The sequence below is a fragment of the Lissotriton vulgaris genome, chromosome 3_1 (genome assembly GCF_964263255.1).
Source record: "Lissotriton vulgaris chromosome 3_1, aLisVul1.2, whole genome shotgun sequence".
NCBI classification, from domain to species: Eukaryota; Metazoa; Chordata; class Amphibia; order Caudata; family Salamandridae; genus Lissotriton; species Lissotriton vulgaris.
The window spans coordinates 542,004,450-542,026,399 of record NC_141689.1 but is presented as its reverse complement, the minus strand read 5'-3'; the positions used below and the strand labels follow the sequence as shown (position 1 = coordinate 542,026,399).

Genomic DNA, 21,950 nt, shown 5'->3' with positions numbered 1-21,950 from the left:
TGGAGAAGTGTGGCTCAGGGGTTAGAGGCGGCAGACCCGGAAGCTGAGATCGACCCTGGACCAGGGTTCAATTCCCCGCCTCGGCGGGTCTTGGGCTAAAAATTCCACGGACTCGATAATTCTCGCTCCGGTGCCTTCTCGACTCACGGGTTCACACTCTGCGACTCTGGGCAATAGCTTGCTTAATCTCCACAACCGCCCCTCGCGGCGGGATGCCTGGCTTTCACCTTGTGGATACCCTGCCGGGGTTATCTCACAGGGGAATACCAGGACGGGTTCCCTAAGCAAGCGCCGGGACACCCACTGTGGGTAGCTGTGCGCTATATAAGCTCAAATACATTTACATTTACTCCCGGAGCAATGTAGAGTCTGAGGGTCACCGTCTAATATGGAGCCGAGCCGAGTTTGCGCTGTGCTATCACCCACCCCCAGGGTGTGCGTGTGTCATTGGTGCTGACCTGAGGTGGAGCAGGCCTACTTCCTGAGTCGGAATATTGGAAGGAAAGTACAAATGTGTCCTGAGAGGGCTCTCACTCATACCACAACACACTAGTATACAATGGAGTAACTTTGGTTTATGAGGTTCCGAAAACAATTCCTGCCTGTATTGAACTCCCTCCCTGAGACACAGGGTCCACACTTGGGCCATCTTGATGTCCACATTGAGGTGGTTTGCCCCAATAAATTAAGAGTATCTGAACCCCAAACCTCTTCATTTCTGGGTCACAACAACATAAACAAACCCACAGAGATCTCAAAATACGGTGCCTGTAGTCCTATATCTCACTCAACTGAGATACCACCTACTTGTGCTCATCTTATCTATTCTTGCCTGGGACTGGGAGATTTATTCTCTGCTTTTCTGATCCCGGGGGCTTGCACCACGCATGAGGTGTAGAGAGCAAAGTTGTGAGGCAGCGACAGAAACATGTGAGCCACATGTGTAGCTAATCTGGGCCTATCAAATGATCATGCATGCCGTAGATTCTTAGCTGGGACACTGTGCCTTACTACCTAGATGAGCTCAAGGTCCAAAAACGTGGCCCACTGGACATGCAGTGATGTTCCACCGCAACCCTATGTCACTCACCAGGCATCATAGACCCAGAGTGGTGACTCACAGAAGGCCTCTGGATGCAGGTCACGGATGGCTCCTCTTCTCCTCGGCAAAAACCTGCGCTGCTTTGATGTCAGCAGCCAGGAAGGCATCTGGGAGCCACCCTTGGCAACCCGAACCGGTTTAGTGCTGGTCCGTCCGTGGTTGGGTCCTGATGGGCCCATCCCCTTTTCCTGGAGAGATCCTTTGCAGGCTGAGATCTTGCTGGGTGACTAATTGTTCGTGTCAGTCCATAACTCAAGACAACACATCTACGCTGCTTGATGGCTCTCCACAAGTGACAGAACTCGACTGGCCTACATCTCGTCCCACGTGCATTCCCAGACATTAGATTTCCTGTGCAGAAGAGGTCCCTATGAATCTGTTGCATTTGATGCAGTAAAGTAGTACGTCCTATTAAGTGACAAATGGCATCAAAAGCCGTAGGAGGCCAGAGCAAAAGTGCAGTTATCGAATATTGAACTTTCTCCATAGTATGAGGTCGTCAAAGAAGAAACCTTCATTGGTGTTTGTGTCAACACGAGAAATGCAATGATAATCAGCTTCTGGATGATCCGCTCTCACTCTATTAGGACAGCAAAAGACAAAGCACATTTTCTCTCGCAGTTGCATGTGCAGGGAGCAAGTCTTGCTAGGGCCTGAGCTATGAACTGATTAGAGCTTCCTCGTCTTGGGCTCATCTGCCTTTGGGAGCCTTCGGGGGCTTGGGACGCAAACCTCTTCTCAAAATTGTGGTTTTTATTTATTGTAACAGAAGTAGGTGAAATCTGAGCCTTTGAAATATTGTGTAGTTTCTGCTTAGGTTACCAGATGTGATTGCTCTTTCACTTTCTTCCTCGTTAATGGGTTGCATTTACCCAGCAGTATCTGTGCCTTTAAAAAAAAGTGTAAGAATTGGCTTTTGTAGTTTGGTTTGCCCTGTTCCCATCATGCACTGGGACAGGAACAGACTAATTTGCATACAGCCAGGTTCTGAAACTGGGATGGTGCAGTGAGCTAAAAAACGGTGTTGGATCTAGCCCTGATCTCTTGACTGGGTGAGAGTATTCTGTTTAATTCAGAGACTCTGTCCCTCACCACCCCTTGTTGTAAATATTTAAAAAAAAGCATGGCTGCTGCTCATATCACCGATTTCAGCTCTTGCCCGTGTGGCATCCTTTACTCATCCAAAACCATCTCTGCCATTTTGCCACTCGGATTACTCAACCTTCTTTGATGACCCCCTCATTTTGGGTGTACAGACACTGAGCACTCAGGTGTGTGGCTGCCTACATGCTTTAGTCCTGTTACAATTATTATTTGCACATGTATTTCTCACAAGGGCGTAGCTTCAGGGCACAGGGCAGATGTTTGGGGTGCTACACCCCCCAATAAATGTATGATCTGATAAATAGTTGGGGGAACAGATGCTTTCAGACGGGTATGGAGAGCTATCTGTCTGATTTCACCAGGAAGTTTTACAGTCACACAAACTAAAACGCACAATACAGACTCTCTCTCCCTGTTTTGAAAGTGTCGAAAATGTTGGTTATTTTACAAAATATTGTGTTTTCCCTAATTTATTACTCATCTTCTTTCCACAACACCTTCAGTCCCCTTCAAGCACCCTGGTTGTCTTATAATGTATTATAACATTATGTGCCAGCGTGACTGTTGGTAAAATCTGAAGCTCATACCCCCCAAACTTACTGATCAAGCTACGCCCGATCTCTCACATACCCTCACCCATCACACCACCAGGCACGATGTCCCACAGCACAATAACCGCACCTCAGTGAGCATCACCCAAACATGAAAACACTTCCCACATAATCTCTAAACATAAACAACACCCTTACAACCACACACCCTACATGGTGTAGCTTGCTTTGGTAGGGGTAGCAAGCATTACACAAATGCTACAATACAATTGTTTACCTGCACTGTTATCATGAATGTGTGTGCGTGTGTATCATTAAAGAATGGGGAAATGTGTTACACCTTCCTTTTCTATGTTTTGATTCTGAAATTTAAAGACTTGGGGGCTGATTAGCATGGCGGTTTGTCCGCATGCCATAGCCCCGGGAAATGGGACCGCCCACAATGCATGCTGCGGTACTGCACATACAATTTGGATGCGCCCGCCACACTGCGGGCGCATCCAACATTTTTAACATTGCAGCGGACAGTGCAGTCAGCAGCACCCACCGCAAGGTTAAAAATGCAAGTTGTGCATTTGAATGCCCAACGTGACAGGCACTGTGCGGTGCCTGCCACGTTATACATGCAAATGCAGGAAGCCACCATAGGTATCCCCCATGTGCACCCCCCAAAATACCTGGTTGCCCGCTACGGGCCCTCAGTGGCAAGGACTGCATGCCTTTCCGTGGCGGCAACTCCGCCACGGAAAGGCAAATCCCGCGCATGTGTCTTAATATGGATGGCTGTGTTTACCAGACACCGCCACCATATTAAAACCTTTTCTGCGGCAGATGGTCTTTCCGTCCACCGAGGTCTCCCCGCTATAGTAATATAGCGGGGAAATTGTGTGGCGGACGGTAGGTTATGGCGGGCGGATCACCACCGTCATGTGGGCGGTGGTGATCCGCCCGCCATTGTAATCACCCCCCTAGGTGTGTTGTGTTCACCACACCATTAGCGATGATCCGGAGAACCTATACTACCTTGCATTGGAAGAGCTTCCACACCAGAGTGGTGATAGCAACTCTTGGAATAAACCACCCCTTCTTGATAATGGGGCCCTGCCCCAGCTGTACCCACCTTGCATTTGAAGGGCTTGACATCCGAGTGGACGATCATGTGGGCCTTGAGCGTCTGTTTCTGCACAAAGCTTTTGAAGCAGAGGTGACACTGGTAAGCTCTTACGTTGGTGTGGATCAGGACATGCCTCTTCATGTTGGCAAGAAGGGTGAACTCCCGGCCGCAGATGCCACATTTGTGCTCTTTCACACCCTAGAAGAAACAGGCATGGATTATAAAGTCAAACAACCAAGAGGATAAACGGCCTACGTTGCGTGCTCCTTAGGAAAATGATACTCCATATTAAACGTATAATATGATTTTAAAGAAAGTACAACAATCAATAAAAGTCATCCAGGTAAACAGGGTCTAAAATATACCCTCTAAAAGGTATCCAGGCGCTGTTGCATCTCATTTATCACCTTCTGCTCCTTCGTGAGTTCTCCTTTGTCCAGTCTTCTTTCCATAAATCTAGCAGCCTTTGTCCCCATAGCATCCCCCATGTCCTTTACCAAGGCCCTGCCACGCACTTTAAGTATACTCGCTGAGGGAAGGAGCTGAGTTCCTACTCTGAACCTTGATGGCCTGGAGTTATTCCTCAATGCCAGCCAGAATCCTGAAAAGGTTTCAGGACATGACCAGACTTTCCTGGCATTGAGGTCAGAGGATTGCCACCTCACTCTCTTGTTCATCTTCTCTCCTAACACTGCATACTGCTGTGCATACTGCCTATTATACCTTACCTGCACTAGCTACCAATCATTTAGCAATTTTTAGAACTTTACATGGTCCTTTCTGCTGCACCGTTGAGAGCAGAGATGATCTCCTTTCTGTCCTTTTCCACATCCACCCTGTGAAGGACCTCATTGATCATCCGAGTCTCCCGTGAAAGTGATAATTAATTGAAGAATCACCCATTTCAAGGACGTGCACTGCATTTTGCTTTTTAACGCTGCATTCCGGACTGTTGCAGGGACCCAGTGTGTGGTCCCCTTTACCAATCTGTGGTTGCCCACCTGTCCATCCTTCCATCTTTGTCCCCAATCCTAAAGGCTAAAACCTCTTTTGTGATGGGGCCCACAAATCACTGACTAAATATCGAAGGTCACAATATCGACCTACAAAAATATCGCAACAAAAATATCGAAGACAAAAAATATCGACATCCTATCTACATTAAGGTAAGTACAAAAATATCGGGGAAAAAATATTGATGTAAAAAATATCGTCATTAAAAATATCATTTGTTAATTCAGTTAAAAAAATATTGTGAAATAAAGTAAATAATATATATAAATAAAAGAAACAGTTAAAAATATTTAAATATGCTTAAAAATTATAAGTAATATAGATAATTTAAAAATACATTAAACATATACATATAATATATAATATATATATACTTAATAATATATTTCAATATTTATTTTAATAACTTATACATTGTTTAATTTTTTTAATACATTTTGAAAAGATCTATAAACAAAACAATAATATAAATAAAAATTAAATAAATATATGTAACAAATGTAAAAAGAAAAATTATTTTAAATCTTTTTAAAAATAATTATACAGTACATTAGCTAAAAAAATATAACAAATATTAGATAGCGGAGGAAATAAAATTACTATTCCAACTACAGTAACCGCAACGGTACGAAAGGTGTTGGATAGCAGAGGGGTAAAAATTACTATTTCCACTCCAGTGAGTGCAACAGTAGGGAAAGTGTTGGATAGCGAAGGGGTAAAAATTACTATTCCCACTCCAGTGAGTGCAACAGTAGGCACAGTGTTGGATAGCGGAGGGGTAAAAATTACTATTCCCACTCCAGTGAGTGCAACAGTAGGGAAAGTGTTAGATAGCGAAGGGGTAAAAATTACAATTCCCACTCCAGTGAGTGCAACAGTAGGCACAGTGTTGGATAGCGGAGGGGTAAAAATTACTATTCCCACTCCAGTGAGTGCAACAGTAGGGAAAGTATTGGATAGCGTAGGGGAAAATATTACTATTCCCACTCCAGTGAGTGCAACAGTAGGCACAGTGTTGGATAGCGTAGGGGTAAAAATTACTATCCCACTCCAGTGAGTGCAGCAGTAGGGAAAGTGTTGGATAGCGTAGGGGTTAAAATGACTATTCCCACTCCAGTGAGTCAAACAGTAGGGAAAGTGTTGGATAGCATAGGGGTAAAAATTACTATTCCCACTCCAGTGAGTGCAACAGTAGGGACAGTGTTGGATAGCGTAGGGGTAAAAATTACTATTCCCACTCCAGTGACTACAACAGTAGGGAAAATGTAGGATCACATAGGGGTTAAATTCACATACTTATGATTTATTTTTTAAAATAACTAACATATTAATAATTATTTACCAAAATAATTAATAATAAATACCTATTAAATGAAAGTAATATTGACTTAAATAACATTAAATTACTTCCCACCCTATTCCCCTATAAACACATAACGCGCTACACATAATAAGTAACACAATTCATTTGATAATCAATTAATGAATTAATACAAATTAATTACCAATTAATAATTAACTAACAATAATAATTAAAAAATAATAATAAATGCATTATCATTAACATAATTTTTAATTAACCAATTAATAAAAATGTATTACCAAATAATAATTCATTAACAATAAATTAATAATCAATAACAATAAATACACATATTAACGAATTAATTATATTTAAATTACTGCTCACCCTATTCTCCTATAAACCCACAACCCGCTACAAATTAAAAAATACATAATTAATGTAATTACCAATTAATCAATTATTTAAAATTAATTACCAATTAATAATACATTTACAATAAATGAACTAACAATATTAATAAATGAAAATAATTAGAAATTAATTATAATTAATATAATTATGAATTAAACAATTAATATAAATTAATTACCAATTAATAATTAATTTACAATAAAGTACTTAACAATAACAATAAATAAAAAATAATAATAAAATAATTATAATTAATATAATTATAAATTAACCAATTAATATACATTAATTACCAATTAATAATTAAATAACAATGAATTAACACTCATTAACAATACATATAAACATATTAATTAATTAATTATAATTAAATTACTTCCCACCCTATTCCTCTATAAACCCACAACCCTCTCCGATACTAAAACGCAACATTTCCTTGAAAAAAAATTACTATTTTCTAAACATTTAATACTTATATTTAAAAATAAGAATAAAACTTTTAAAAAAATGTTAAACATACATATAAAATGGGGGCATGGCTTGGAGGGCGACGATGGCGGACGTGGCTCAGTAGAGCTCCCGCCGGCCCGACCTTTATCCGTCTGAAATTATCCTTCCCCAAACCCGCAATTGCCGGCGACGCCTCGGCGGAGACTGCTGGAGCCTGAAGACACCCTCCGGTGTTGCTGCTGAGACACCCGATCGCCAACGGGGGTTGATGTCCGCGGAGAAGCCTGCCGGGCCTACCAGCCGCGTGTGACGCCGGGGCCTCGATTTCAGTGCGACCCCGACTGCCGGCGCTGCCCTGGGGCGTTGGGGTCATCGGCGAGCCCCGGGGGGCTCTGAGAGGCGCTGCTACTGCTGAGCGGAGCACAGACGGCGATCCCACCTGCCAGGTACCGCTTTATGGGCACTGCTGGGGGCCATAAGGAGGGGGCATTGCCGGGGGGCCCTGTGGACCCCGGGATCGGCCGGACCCGCCTGGACAGCCGAGGACGGTGTGGCGGCGAGCCGGGTTCCTCCACACCACACATCCTGCTGCTACAGACATCGTGTGGGGACCTGTGAGGTGATCGGCCAGGAGCTCTGCACCGTGCCATTGTTGGGGGCGCTGCTACTGCTGAGCGGAGCACAGACGGCGATCCCACCTGCCAGGTGCCGCTTTATGGGCACTGCTGGGGGCCATAAGGAGGGGGCATTGCCGGGGGGCCCTGTGGACCCCGGGATCGGCCGGACCCGCCTGGACAGCCGAGGACGGTGTGGCGGCAAGCCGGGTTCCTCCACACCACATATCCTGCTGCTACAGACATCGTGTGGGGACCTGTGAGGTGATCGGCCAGGAGCTCTGCACCGTGCCATTGTTGGGGGCGCCTCGTCTTCCCGCCTTGCGGGCGGTGTGGCCTGTAGACGATCGGCGTCTGTTGGGCCCCCCACCCCCCCCCCCGGTCCGGGCACCTGGTTGTGCCCACCACCCGCGGCGGCGGGGAACTCATTACCTGCAAGTTACAAAAGGAGCCCTGTGGAAGTGAGGAGCCGGGCCGGCTGTCCCGTTTGCGGTTTGGGGCCCTGGACGCGGCTGGGGGCTGCTGACTGTGGACTCGAGCACGGTGTCCGTGCGCTGTGGTGGTGGGCAGGCGTCGCGGAGCGCCCAGCGGAATCCCGAGTCCTGGGACTTACCCCGTGTGGCAGCTGATCTTGGGCGACGGGGTGAAGAGACACTGCCGGGACACTGAGAGGCCCCCTACAACTACCTGGACGATGACCAGAGGCAGAGGTGGCCCGAGCTCCGCCAAGCAGGGGCCAATCGATAAGTTCACTGGCCCAAGTGGGGGATCGGGGGCGACCGGAGGAGGCCAGAACACCGGGCCAGACAATGCGGCGCTGATGGCGACCATCACGCAGTTCAGAGACATGCTGGACGCCAAAATCGGTGCGGTGGGGGCCGATGTCATGCTTTTGCGCCAAGACCTCCGCAACGCAGTTGCCCGCATTACAGAAACCGAGACTAGGATCACGGGAGTGGAGGGAGATGTCGGTGAATTGAAGCGGAAGGTGGTGGAGATGGAGAGGATCCAGAAGGGTTTGGCTCTTCGTGTGGAGGACGCAGAAGGGCGAGCGCGAAGGAACAACCTGCGCTTCGTAGGCTTTCCGGAGGATTGTGAGAAAGGGCCCATGGACGCTTTCCTGATGGGATGGCTGGAAAGCTGGCTCCCCCCGGACGCTCTGTCGCGTTGCTTTGTAGTGGAACGCGCCCATAGAGCATTGACACAGAAACCGCCGGTGGGGGAACGTCCTCGGCCGGTAATAGCAAAAATCCTCAACTTTCACGACAGAGACACCATCCTCAGGGAGGCGAGGGCCAAAGAGACTTTGCTGTTCGACAACCACCGGATCATGATCTTCCCGGACTATACCAAGCAGGTGCAGCAGCAGAGACACTCCTTTCTAGCTGCGAAGGCTAAACTGCGCGGCCTGAAGATCCAATACTCACTGCTGTACCCAGCTCGCCTTCGTGTAGCCTTCAACTCCAAGACTCACTTCTTCGACTCCCCGGAGGACGTCTTTAAGTGGACGGATGAGACAGTCAGGCTCCGACCGAATGCCCAGCCGGGACTGGGCTCTGGACCATCGCGTGGATCATCGCAGGAGTGGAGCGACTCCGCCGGCAAAGGAAAACGACATCGGAAATCCCGCTCGCGACGGCGTTCTCTGTCCAGAGGGGGCCCGCCGAGCGAGACGCAGCCTGATACCGACCAATCCGGAAAAGAGAACTGACCATGGTGTACATTCAATTTTCATTACTTCACCCGGCTCCAGCGGTGGACTCTGCTGAGGGCCTTGTCCGGGGGCTTGAAGGGCGGAGCAGACGACGACTGGTGCAGTATGACCTGGGCCATGGTGGGACTTGGGGGCCTCCTGATGGGTAGCGCCTGACTGCTGTGCTCTTCATGTGATTCGGATACATGGGACAATGGGGGTTTGGGGTACACTCTGATGGGCTGCCTATTCCTTCTGTGACTGGGGGGAGGCCCTGAGGGAGCGGCTCTATTAGTTGGGGGGGGAAAAGTTGGGATCCATTGGTATGGTGGGTTTTAGGCGCTCTGTTTTGGGCCTGAAACTCCCCATGCCGCAACAGGTACTTCACTGTTTTCTGAGGTATAGGGGTGGGGGGTGGTGGGTGGGGAGGTGGGTTGTTGGGGGGACGGGGTGGGCGGGCGGGGACTGGGGGGGTAGTGGGTGTTCTAAAGGGGGTGCATGTGACTTTTGCTGATTTGGCTTGTACGGAGTGGGTGGCCTGGGTCGGGCCCTGGAGGCCTCGGACACTTGTTACTTGTGACTATGGCTGACACCCCAGGGCAAGGACTTCCTAGCGACTCTATGCATGCAGTGAGCTGGAATGTCAGGGGGATGTTGGACAAAATCAAACGTGGGGCGGTACTGCGTTGGGGTAAAAGGCACACGGCTGATGTGATGCTCCTCCAAGAAACACACATGTTAGGCACTAAGGTACTGAGTTTGCAGAGATTTGGTTTCCACCAGGTGTTCCATGCCGGGTTCTCCAGGGGCTCGAGGGGGGTAGCTATTCTCATCCACAGGCGGCTGTCCTATACACACGAGTGTCAATGGCTTGATCCTCAGGGTCGGTATGTATTTGTGAAAGGGACGATTGGCTCGGAACCGGTGGTGTTTGGCTGTGTGTATGCCCCCCCCCCCCTTTGCAGTGGTCCTTGGCGGAGAAACTATTTGACCTGTGGGCTGAGATCCCTGACTCCATGGCTGTGATCGGTGGCGACTGGAATGATATGGTAGAGGTGGGCCTGGACAGGCGGAGTGCGCCGGGGGTCGCAGTGGCAGCCTCCCCTACAAAGTTGAAGACAATGATTGATGGGTTGGGCTGGGCTGATGCCTGGAGACACTTGCATGCCAGGACGCGTGAGTACACGTATGTGTCGGCTGTGCATGGCTCATTCTCCCGACTGGATTGTGTGTTTGTGCCGGGGGCCTTCCTTGACAGGGTGAAAGGGGCTGCAATTAGGCCTCGGGGGCTGTCGGATCATTCCCCTGTTGCTGTACAGATTGACTTGCGCAGGTCCCGCCGGCCGTTTCGGTGGAGGATGTCCTCGTGGCATCTACAGCGAGTGGAATACACACAACATATGCGTAATGCGAGCCCATTATTGGCAGGAGAATTTAACCGAAGGAATTGACGCGGTGACGGTGTGGGAAGCCTTGAAACCTGCTATGCGAAGCGTCGACATTGCTTGGTGCTCGGCTGCCCGTCGCACTCGTCAGGAGACCATTACTGCTGCTGCTGAAAGGGTGGAAGTGCTGGAGGGACGATGTCAGAGTGAGGGGGATGACTTGGCGGTTCGACTGCTTCTGCAGGCGCAGCATTCCTACGCCTCGGTACTACTAGACGAAGCTCGCCAAGCGTGGCTGGCCACGCGGAGCAGGGTCTACCAATGGGGTGATAAATCCTGCACCATGCTCCATAGGCTCTGCCAACACACACTACAACCGATCACCTTACCAGGCCTCGCCGATGGGGAGGGGACCGCGATAACTGACCCTGCGACCTTGGCGGCGAGCTTTGTGCACTATTATGCAGTGCAGTATGCACCTCGTGAGTGTCTCCACCCAGAGACGATCGCTGGGTTCCTCGCGGAAGTGCCCCCTCGGGCAGTCTCGGACGAGGTGCGGGAGGCCCTCGACCTCCCCCTGACGGCGGAGGAACTGGGAGATGCGCTGGGCCAGCTTAATGCTGGCAAGGCACCGGGACCGAGTGGGTTTCCCAGCGAATTTTATAGGAAATTCCACCTGCAGCTTGGGCCACACTATAGACGGGCATTGGAGCTGGCGCGGGAGCGGGGCAGCCTGCCGTCGGACTGGCGTCAGGCCGAAATCATGGTTTTTCAGAAACCAGGTAGGCCCCCTGATCGGCACGAGTCCTATCGCCCCATCTCCCTGATCAACTTCGAGGCCAAATTACTGGCCAAGGCTCTAGCAAACCGTCTACTCCCATATATTACAGATCTGGTACACCCGGATCAGGCAGGCTTCATGCCGCATCGGGCGACGCGACACAATATCAGGCGCGCGCAGGCGGCAGTGGACGCTGTAGGGGCGACCGGGGATCGGGCAGCGTTGCTACTAGCAGACATAGATAGGGCATTCGACTCCGTCAGCTGGACCTACCTATTTGCCCTTCTGCCGCTTCTCAACCTGGGACCGGTATTCATCTCCTATGTAAGGCTGCTGTACACAGACATTACCGCCTCGGTGCGCATTTCTGGAGCGGTCTCGGAGAAGTTTCCAATTGCCAGGGGAACCCGTCAGGGCTGCCCCCTCTCTCCCTACCTCTTCGCCCTGGCCATGGAACCGTTGGCCGCGCGGGTACGTCTTGATGCACAGTATCGTGGCTTTGTGTGGGGAGCGGGACTCACGGATAGAATAGCCTAATATGCGGATGACGTCCTTTTCTTTATGACTGACCTTTCCCGCTCAGGCCCCCGCATACTGGATATGATGCGAGAGTTTGGGGAGAATTCAGGACTCTTTCTTAATCCACGTAAATGGACTCTATGGGTACTGGGCGAAGAGCCGGAGAGTCATCCCTGGGCCTCGGCTTTACAAGTAGCGGTCGGCGGTCTAAAATACCTGGGTGTCTTCCTATCGGAGTCTGCCGTGGTCGCCTGGGAGCGTAATGTGCTGCCGGTGTGGGATAAAGTCCAATCGGACGTCAAGGCCTGGTCTCGCATGCCCCTTAATATTTATGGCAGATCTGCCATTTTCAAGATGGTTGCCCTGCCACGGCTTCTCTACCAATTACAGAACCACCCGTACAGGATTGAACCACAGTGGTTCCGTCGCGTGAACTCAACACTCGGCCGGTGTCTGTGGGCAGGGGGTGCCTCTAGAGTGGCGCTGCGGGCCTGCTTTCTATCTACATATTGCGGAGGTCTGGCTACCTCGGACCTCCTGTCTTACTACCAGGCCTCCCATCTGCTGGTTCTCAATGAGTGGTGGTATGGCGATCACAGCGACCCAGCGTACGCGCTGGAACATTTTTTAATGGGCGACGCCACGCTGCACACACTATTGTACTCGGCCAGGTGGAGAAGGATGCTGCCGCGGGTCACCCAGGTGGTTTTTGTGATTTGGCGGCAGGCGCTGCGCCGTATGGGTTGGTGGGGCAGGCTGACAGCTGAAACTCCGCTGTGGCATAACGGCCAGCTTCCGGCGCTGGCTTCCCTGTCGGGGTTTGGTGGCTGGGACGCCATTGGGATCTCCTCCCTTGGCCATGTTCTCGCCGGGACCACCCTTAAATCCTTTCAGGATCTCAGCTCCGAATTCAATATGCCCAAGTCCCAATTTTTTAGATATTTACAGTTCCGCCATGCACTCGCGCCGAGTCTAGTGGGGCTGGACCAGCTTCCTGAGTTCAGCCCGGTGGAGGCCAAGCTCTTCATGGGGGACCTGGGAGATAAGAAGGTCTCCAACATCTACCAGACGCTGGTTACTCACTGCTCTTCCTCTCTCCTGTCCTTGAAGGCCTCCTGGGAGATGGATGTGGGCCCGCTGGATGAAGATGACTGGAGGGAGGTACTTGAACCCCCCCGTGGGGCTGCCATTGCGGTGCGACTCAGGTTCATACAATTTAAGTACCTGCATAGAGCATACTACACTCAGGAGAGACTGTGGAGGGCAGGCCTCATTGCCACTCCGGAATGTTTGCGCTGTGGAACTGAAAGGGGAACGTTGTTGCATACGGTGTGGTCTTGTGCGGGTCTGACTCGCTATTGGAATGGGGTGTGGAATTGTTTGTCGGAAGTGCTGGGGTGGGATCTCCCCCGTACGCCCAGGTTGGGCCTCCTCCATGTTCTGGAAAATGTTGAAGGCAACATCTATAAATGCCACCTGCTGTTGCTAGGGCTGGTTGTAGCTAAGCGAGATCTGGCGAAAGCCTGGAAGAGTGATCGTGCCCCCCCACTTACCGCCTGGAAGGCGGGCCTAGATTTTCTTATGGGCTTAGAACTGCCTGTCTTTGAGACCAGGGGGTGGCCCCGGAAACATTTTAAGATCTGGAAGCGGTGGGCGGACTACAGAGGACTGGATTTGGCACCCCCAGCTGACATCGAGGATGTGCCGCCTCCGGATAGGGGCCTTGGGCCCTAGGTCGATACCTGGTACCTACATTGCCATGCTATATACTTTGTGAAATGTGGACACGTGCACAGGGCTAGGGTGGGATAAGGGGTGGGTAGCCGCCGGGGAAGGGAGTTGGGGGTGTTTTGGGCGGGGGGAGGGGTTATTTCAAACTTAGGCTTCTGTTCATCTTGCTATTTGATTACTGTGGACGGTATCCTCCTGATTGTGGAGAACTGTACCTATACTCTGCCTAATAATTCAATAAAGACGGTTGTGAAAAAAAAAACATACATATAAAATACATACTAAAATACATAAGACTAAAAAAATTGATATTATTTACAACTATATTTTTGCTAACAATATTATTTACTTCGATATTACTTACTTTGATATTAAAAAAAATCGATATTACTTACCTTAAAGTCTATATTCTGGTTAATGATATTCTTGACTTTGATATTTTGTCTCTATGATATTAAAAACTCAATATTAGTGTAGGTCGATATTTAAAATTCGATATTTTGACTGCGCACTGGGGCCCACCTGGCCATCCTTCCTTCTTTGTCCCCAATCCTGAAGGCTAAAATCTCTTTTGTGGTAGGGCCCACCTGTTCATCCTTCCATCGTGGTCCCCAATCCTGAAGGATAAAATATATTTTGTTGGAAGTCCCACCGGTCCATCCTTCCATCTTTTACCCCAATCCTGAAGGCTAAAATCTCTTTTGTGAGAGTGGCCTCCTATCCATCCTTGTATCTTTGTCACCAATCCTGGAGGCTAACATCTCTTTCGTGAGAGGGGCCTCCTGTCCACCCTTCCATCTTTGTACCCAATCCTGAAGGCTAAAATCGCTTTTGCGAGAGGGGTCTCCTGCCTACCGTTCCATTTTTGTCCGTAATTCTGAAGGCTAAAATTTCTTTTGTGACAGGGACCTGGGCTTGCACATGAACAGTTGTAGGCATGGTTAGGTTTGCGATTAAAGACTACTTTAAAGCACTGCATTTAGTAACTGCTTCTTTGCTTGTTCCTTTTCCTATAGTGATCTTTGGATTATGGTGTAACATGGTGAAGTACCCTGCCAAGAGTCTTTAGGTTGTCATGCTTAAGTAGTCACGAGAAGCAGGCCTCAGATGTCCATTGCTATGCTAGCTGGCATCATCACAAAGCATCCTTTTAACCGGCATGGCTGGACCAGTCTTGCGCAGATCTACCAGCCTGCGTGTTATTGCTCAGGACTTGCTGAAATTCAAGCCAAGGTAGTATATTTTTGGCGAGTACAGGCAACTTCATCCTAAGGAACCAAAGCTGTGTTATATGGAATTGTCGGCTGCAGCAAAGACGGTACTTTTGGAGCCTTGGAAATGCACCCTTTGCATACAGTAATCAATCAGCCAAGAACTGTTTAGGTTCTGTATTTCGTCCTGATGCCATTTTAGTCGCCCATCACAATGGCTTTAGTTTGGACCTAAGGATTCTACCCGAAAGACATTTGAGCAACACAGCTGAAGATGCTGAACACTTCAGTTCAGAAGATGGTGATCAAGTGACATCAATCAGGTGCCTCCACCCATGGACCTGCAATATTCTCTGATTCTGGGAATGAGTAGATGTGCAGGGAGGGATTCCTAGCCTAGGCTCATGGAATCCTCCATTCCAAAGACTCCACTCTCAAGTGCTGCCCATGAGTTTAGAGAAATGGTGCTGACGTTCTTCCAGAGGGATAATGGACACCTAGGGTAAAAATACTATTTATCTTATGTGATGGTTGTTCTGGTATCTTCTACTAACTAATGTCCAGTGGTATTGCAAGAACTGCAACTGCTGCATTGCTAGGAAGACCAAATCCAAAAGGGTGACAGAGATGCAACATCAGCACCACAGTGGACCTAATGACGTGGCCTCCATGCATATCCTGCAACTTTTATGTGGCGGCAGAGGGGTTCTTAATAGGCCAGAAGTGGCCAGCTAGGCTGCGTTTCATCCATGGTCAAGTCTTTAAAAGTGGATTGATCAGGCCTATTCTGGATTTGAGAAGGCCAGAGATGATAAGAACCACTTGTTAATATCACCAGTATTCACAGGTGGAATCTTCAACAAGACACGACTAGATAGTGAGTCATACTGAGCATGCTGACGACCCCCAGAAGCCTAAGCTGAGCCAGCATTTGTCACTCTGGTGCATCGGTAACACTGGCCAGTTGATGATTCCACTGAGTTTTTGCTCTTACTTCATGCTGTGCTTCACACAGATATCTGTTTTATTGTTACACATGATGGAAGCCATCCTGAACCGTATGTCCATTATATGAAGGAACCCAATAGCTAAAGAAGGCTACAAACTGTTCTCCAATACTGCAGCCAAAAACAAGGAGTAGAGTAGTGTTGTTGCAGAAGGAACAGAAACTCTTGCCTGGTCCTGTTCTGAAGTTTCAGTCATAAGGGAAAGCACACACTGGATTCTTACCAGTGCATTGTGGTCAGCAAATTCATAAGTGTTCCAGTGCATACATATTAGACTCAGAAATGTTAAGGAAGCTGTCCCTCAGCCCTCCACATTGTCAACGCTATTGGGGTCTGGGTCCAGGCTGCCTCATTGTCATACCAACGAATGTGCAACCCTTGATCTATCTCACCAGCGACCTCAGTGGCATGCTGAAGCCCTGAGGCCAAATCCATCCATGACTCCACCAAGGCCATCAACTTGTGCACCAACAAGCTGGGATATTTGGTAGACATGCATTCTTCGGTAGGACTGTAATATATAGGCCAGTGCTGATGCTGTCTAGATTTGCTGTTATTGTTCTTTCTCTAAACAAACTTATCCATCTACAGTTAGTGGATAAATAAGTGTTTTTATCTTATGGTTCATGGTGTCTTAGGCATAATGATATGGTATTTTGTATTACTATGATTGCGTCTCTTTCCCCCACTACAGGGACCATACAGGGTATCCCCTTTGCTGCACGGAGCCTGAGCCCTGAGGTGCGGCAAGCACAAACCAAGCTGCATCCAACTCTGTGATGCCAAACTCTACACGCACTCTTCTTGCTTGGTGGTAGAATTTGCATGGCACAAATTTACAAGTGTATCCTAGAGTGGATCTTTGTATAAACCAAAAACAAATCTAACACTAGAATAACAAGGTACCATAATTAGCTATCACAGCTTCTACTTTGTTGTAAACCCAATTGTGGCCTACTTGTTGCTGTGATGTGTTTCAATTCAAGAAGGAGTATTCTCAATCCTGAATCAAGCCCTTGTTGACAGGGTTGTGAGGAGGAAACGTTCCTATGCTAAAGATTTTAAAAATAGAGAGAAAACCAATGAAACACAATAAAAATAAAATCTGCACCAATATTACAGACATAGAGCATATTCTAAACTATGCCTAACTTGGACTCACCCTAATGTGCTCCGTGCCTAAGTGTAATCCCGTATTTCTTCAAATCCCTAATAACAACATTTTGTGTATGTGTGTGATTTGTGTGTCCGTCTGTCTCTTGCAGGGCTTTTGTCTAGACTGTACCTGATGTGAGTTTGTTTTAAAGGAATCGCCAATAACAGGGGTATGTAACTCGGCTGAGGAACTTGGGTGCTGTGGGAACCCGCCTGGCATGATGGCCCAAGGATATTTAGTTAAGCGGAACCCAAAGGCACCCTCCAGCATGCCCCAATTTTGTGTATTGTCAAAAACCTAGGTGTGATCAAAACTGAGGCAAATGTAGCACTGCCTCCGCAAAAACTACTGTACAAAATCCTGACTTTTTTCACCCGCAAGTTGTTGATCTGTTTGCTTCTCCTTATATGTTGTCAAGCCTTTTTTTCATCCTGTCTCCGTTACTGTAAGGATAAGTACTTGGTTCTTTCCAAGGCCTCACCATACAAGCTGCATTTAATATGGAATGCTGCCTTTGAAATTTTACTGAAACTGAAAAAACACGATGGCTTCTAACACTGGCCTCTAGTGCAAGACTGCATACATTTAAACCCATTCTGTCTCATATAAAAACTATTTTTGGCATGCACATTTTCCCTCATTCAAAGTGTTTCAACCTTAATGTCCAGGGAGGCCCTGCTGCAGGAGACAATACCTAGACTCAAATGACGTGGAGTTGGTCTCAGAAATGGCTGCACAGTTATGGAATTCGATTTCCCTATTGTTTCATTAAAGAAAAACCTTTTGAAATCTAGAAAAACAAAAAAAAAATGCTTTATCTATCTTAATCTTAGACTAGATGCATACTTAGTTTTTGGCCAGACATTGAGATGTATAAAACTAAATCAAATAGCAAAAGGTCCCATTCAAAATGAGCATTTGGTTAAACTTTGCACCATACAAAAGTTATAAGGTGTCTTTTTATCCCACTTTTGTCAATTCAAATGTTAGTGGAGAAGACACTTTGTTCTTTAATTCCAATTTTATTGACTGTTATTTCTTAAATTTCAATCCTAAGAAAGTCATTGGGGGAATACCCATGGAGAAGGATGGCCAGTCAGCCTTGATGTGAAATGTGCACCAGTGCATTAGACTACTACTAAAGAACCCCCCCTTGATAAGAAAACATCAAGTACTCTTTTTCCCATCTTGCATCCCTAACACACACATACGATTAAAATTCCAAATCTCCCTTTGTTTGAAGATATCCACCTGAGGTTAAAGGCCTATAATAAAGTCGGTCTTTAGATGGCACACATGAAAGGGTCAGGCCCTGAAAGTGACAGAACCATGAACATCTCTGCATACCCAAGGCGTTACTAAAATGCTACTCAGAGCGCCTCAGACAGCGACACAATTCAGGAAACATTATTCGGAAAACATGCAATTTCATATTCTCACTGTTGCCTTAGATGTATTTGTTTGAGGATAGAGCAGAGCACCTATTCCCATGTTTACTACAGACACAGAGTGTGGCAGAGGGCCCATAGCTGTAGCTATCATGATAGAGAAACAGAGCAAGAATATCATTAGGAGTTGATTGCTATTGGTTGATGAGTTTTGACTGCTGCCTGTTTAGATTCCATAGGAGATGTGCTAGGCTCAACTTCACATATGTAAACAGCAGCTCCTCAGATCTCCCACCCTGACCTACCTTGTGTGTAAGGGAATGCTGCTTGAGATGGTGGGGCTGAACAAACTCCATGCCACACTCTGTGCAGATGTACGGGCGGATATCCTTGTGCTTCATCATGTGGTTCTGGAGCTGGCTTGGGTACTGGAAGCTTTTGTCACATTCACTGCAGTTGTACTGAATTGGACCACGATGGGTCGTTAAATGCCTTTTCAGCTGGGCCAGTGTTGGGAAGTCTAGGCCACACTCCACACAAATGTTCTCTCTGCCACTCTCGTGCTTAGACTCGTGGGACTTGAGCTCACTGGGATAGGCGAAGCCTCTACCGCAGATCCTGCAGTTGTAGGGCTTGACTTCGCTATGCTGCATCATGTGTCTTTTAAGGTGGCTTGTTTGGGTGAAAGCCTTGTGGCAAACCTGGCATTTGTGAGGCCTCATGCCCTGGTGTGTCAGCATGTGAGTATGCAAGTGGCTGAGCTGCTTGAAGAGCTTGCCGCACCGAGAACAAGCATGAGGCTTGATGCCACTGTGCCCCAAAATGTGGGTGACCAAATTGTACTTTGATGTGTAGGATTTCTCACACATTGTGCACTTCCAACGCTTCTGGTCCCCTCCAACATCCACATAATAGCTGTCATCAATCTTGATGTTGACATCAACCCTCTCCACCTTTGGTCTCGTGTCCTCATTTTCTTGCCTCTCAGCACGTTGCAGGGGCTGCTCTGTTTCTCTCCTCGCCTGGAAAGGACTGCCATAGTGTAAGCTGGATGGTGGCAAAATAAAGGGAAAGATCATGCCAGGGTGGATTTTATGGCAGTAAGGATAAGAAGGGTGCAATAATGCCCGGCTCTCTGGCCATATCACCGGATCCTGTTTGATAGGCTTGGTCCCAAAGTGCCCGACCGTTCTATAGAACTGTAACCCAATGTTGCACAAGTCAATCATCTGAGATCTGTAGAAGGGCAGGTGAGGGGGCTGGAATATCATTGGATGGTCTGACGGTGCCGCACAATTCTTGTCATTATTCCGGATGGAAGGAGAACTTCGGTCTTCTGGGGGGTTGCTATGCTGATTCTTCGGAAGCATGCCCTTCTGTTTTTGAGATCCATTTTGAAAGGCGGCATGAAATCTTTCAAAGTCCTCCGCTGGAGGGCTGTATTGGAATGATGGAAACTCTGCTTCACAGTCTTCTTTGAATGTGGAAAATCTGTTAAACTTCATCATGGGAGGAGTTGTCTGGTAACAGTGAGGGAAGGTAGTCGCTCGCTTCATGTCCATGTTGAAGGATGGGGCTTCGGTTTTGATTGTACGCGTCTCCATCTCATTTGCTGTTAGGTTACCTAAAGAAATAAAACATAGTGTTGTAGATTTTGTCAGTTTTGCACTTAAAGTCAGAGAACACAAATAGTCATGAATTGGCATAAGATATTTTTGATTTTTTTTATGTGTCCCTAACTATGTGGTTGCAAATAAACTATACACTAGAGCCCATTTTATGAGTGTGTCAAAATTTGGTGTGAGGATACTGCGAAACCAAAATCACCATTTGAGCCAGTATCCCCACACCATATTCCATAAATTACAAGTTTTCGCCTCAGAATGGGGGGTAAATACTCAGGACAGGACAAATAATATGAGGTTGTTTTCCAGGTACTTTTTAACCTTCACGGCAAGGAGAATGCTGACATTGTCTGCCCGCTTAAGCAGTGTTTGACAGACTCTATCTTATCCATTGGAAGCATTGTCTTCTGCACCCACACTGATACAGGGGTCAGGCAGGGTCCGGCTATGTTGCTGCTCGTGGCCCCTGCAGCATGAAACAGAGGATCCCTTAAGTATCAAAGGAGCAGCTGTAAAAATAAAATACTCCCCACTTTGAGACCTATGGAACAAAATGTCATAGCAACGCGAGTGGTCCTGACCCTTTCTATCAAGGAGATCGTGGGCATTCATGTCCAGTCAAAATAACCTCAGAAAGATGCATTTTACAGAATGATTTGAAAAGAATGTGGCCAAAAACTGCACATGTACCAACACTGACTTCTTTCTTTCTCTGATTTATTCTTTCCATATTTCTCTCCATATTTCTGTCCTACTTTATATTAATTTATTTTCTTCCTTTTCATTCTTCTCTCATTCTGTTTTTCCATATTTCTTTTGTTCTGCCCATTCTGTGTTAAGGTGCTTTTTGAGCTCTCTGTCCTTCTTTACATTCATGTTTAATGTTTCTTCCTTCTTTCCACTTTTCCTTTCCTTAGTTTCATTCTCACATTTTTGTTTATCTCCTGTACTACCTTTGCCTCTTCTCTCATCCCTCCTTCTTCTTGAATTCCTTCCATTTGCTAATTCTTTATTTTCTTTCCTTCCACCGACATTCCATCATTTCTTCTTTCCAATATGTTATTCTATTTTCAACTTTACTTTCTTTCTCTCTTCCCATTTTTTATTTCTTTGTTACTGCCTGCCACCCCTTTTTCTAAGTTTCATTCTCTTCTTCCCCCTCCCATTCTTTTCCCCTTTCTTTCCATTTTTTAGGTCGAGCCTGGGGTAGCACATGTGCTGCTCTGTAAGGCATGCTGTATTGAGGTAGGGATTTTAAGCTCGGCCCATGTCCCACCCATCTTTTCAATTGACTCCTGTTACCGTCCTTTCAAAATTATTGCTTTTCATTCCTGAATAAGCTTGTTAGTCCCTCCTTGGTACAGCCTTGTCTGTATTTGTAACCTCCCATAACGACTGGACCTTTTACTTGTCTTGCTACATGGTCTTCTTTATCTTAGCGGTGAGCACTATTTTGTTCAATGATTTTCCCCTATTCCCCCCACTACGTCGCAGCACGCCACCCGCTTTTATTTTAATTATAACTACTAATGGCGGTCCAGTTTAACTATAGAGGCCTCGTATATTTATTTTAGCAGCGAGGTCCGCTTTAACTATAGCGGCCGCCCTTTTTTTGTTTTGTTTACTAGCGCCCATGCAGTGCTTTCACGTTAATGGAGGCCCGCCCCATTATTTAGACAAGCTGCGTCTGAAGGAAGGTGCTCAGCCGCCATTAAAGTGAAAGCACAGCATGGTGCGCTTTTACAAAAAAGCATTTGTTTGTCAATTTGAGAAGCAGATAACTTTTTT

General features: G+C 47.3%; 1 protein-coding gene across 2 annotated transcripts in view; it reads right to left on the bottom strand.

Annotated features, from left to right (window-relative positions):
* ZNF366 (zinc finger protein 366) overlaps positions 1–21,950 on the bottom strand; it is a 149,563-nt gene that overhangs the window by 82,734 nt on the left and 44,879 nt on the right. For both annotated transcript variants that reach the window (XR_015309288.1, XM_086960800.1), the window contains exons 2-3: positions 18,843–20,161; positions 3,878–4,069 (exon numbers count right to left, since the gene is read on the bottom strand). Coding sequence is in view for 1 of the 2 variants with exons in the window: in XM_086960800.1 (XP_086816926.1) it covers positions 3,878–4,069; positions 18,843–20,141 (1,491 nt within the window). In the remaining variant the exon portion in view is untranslated. The remainder of the gene's footprint in view (positions 1–3,877; positions 4,070–18,842; positions 20,162–21,950) is intronic.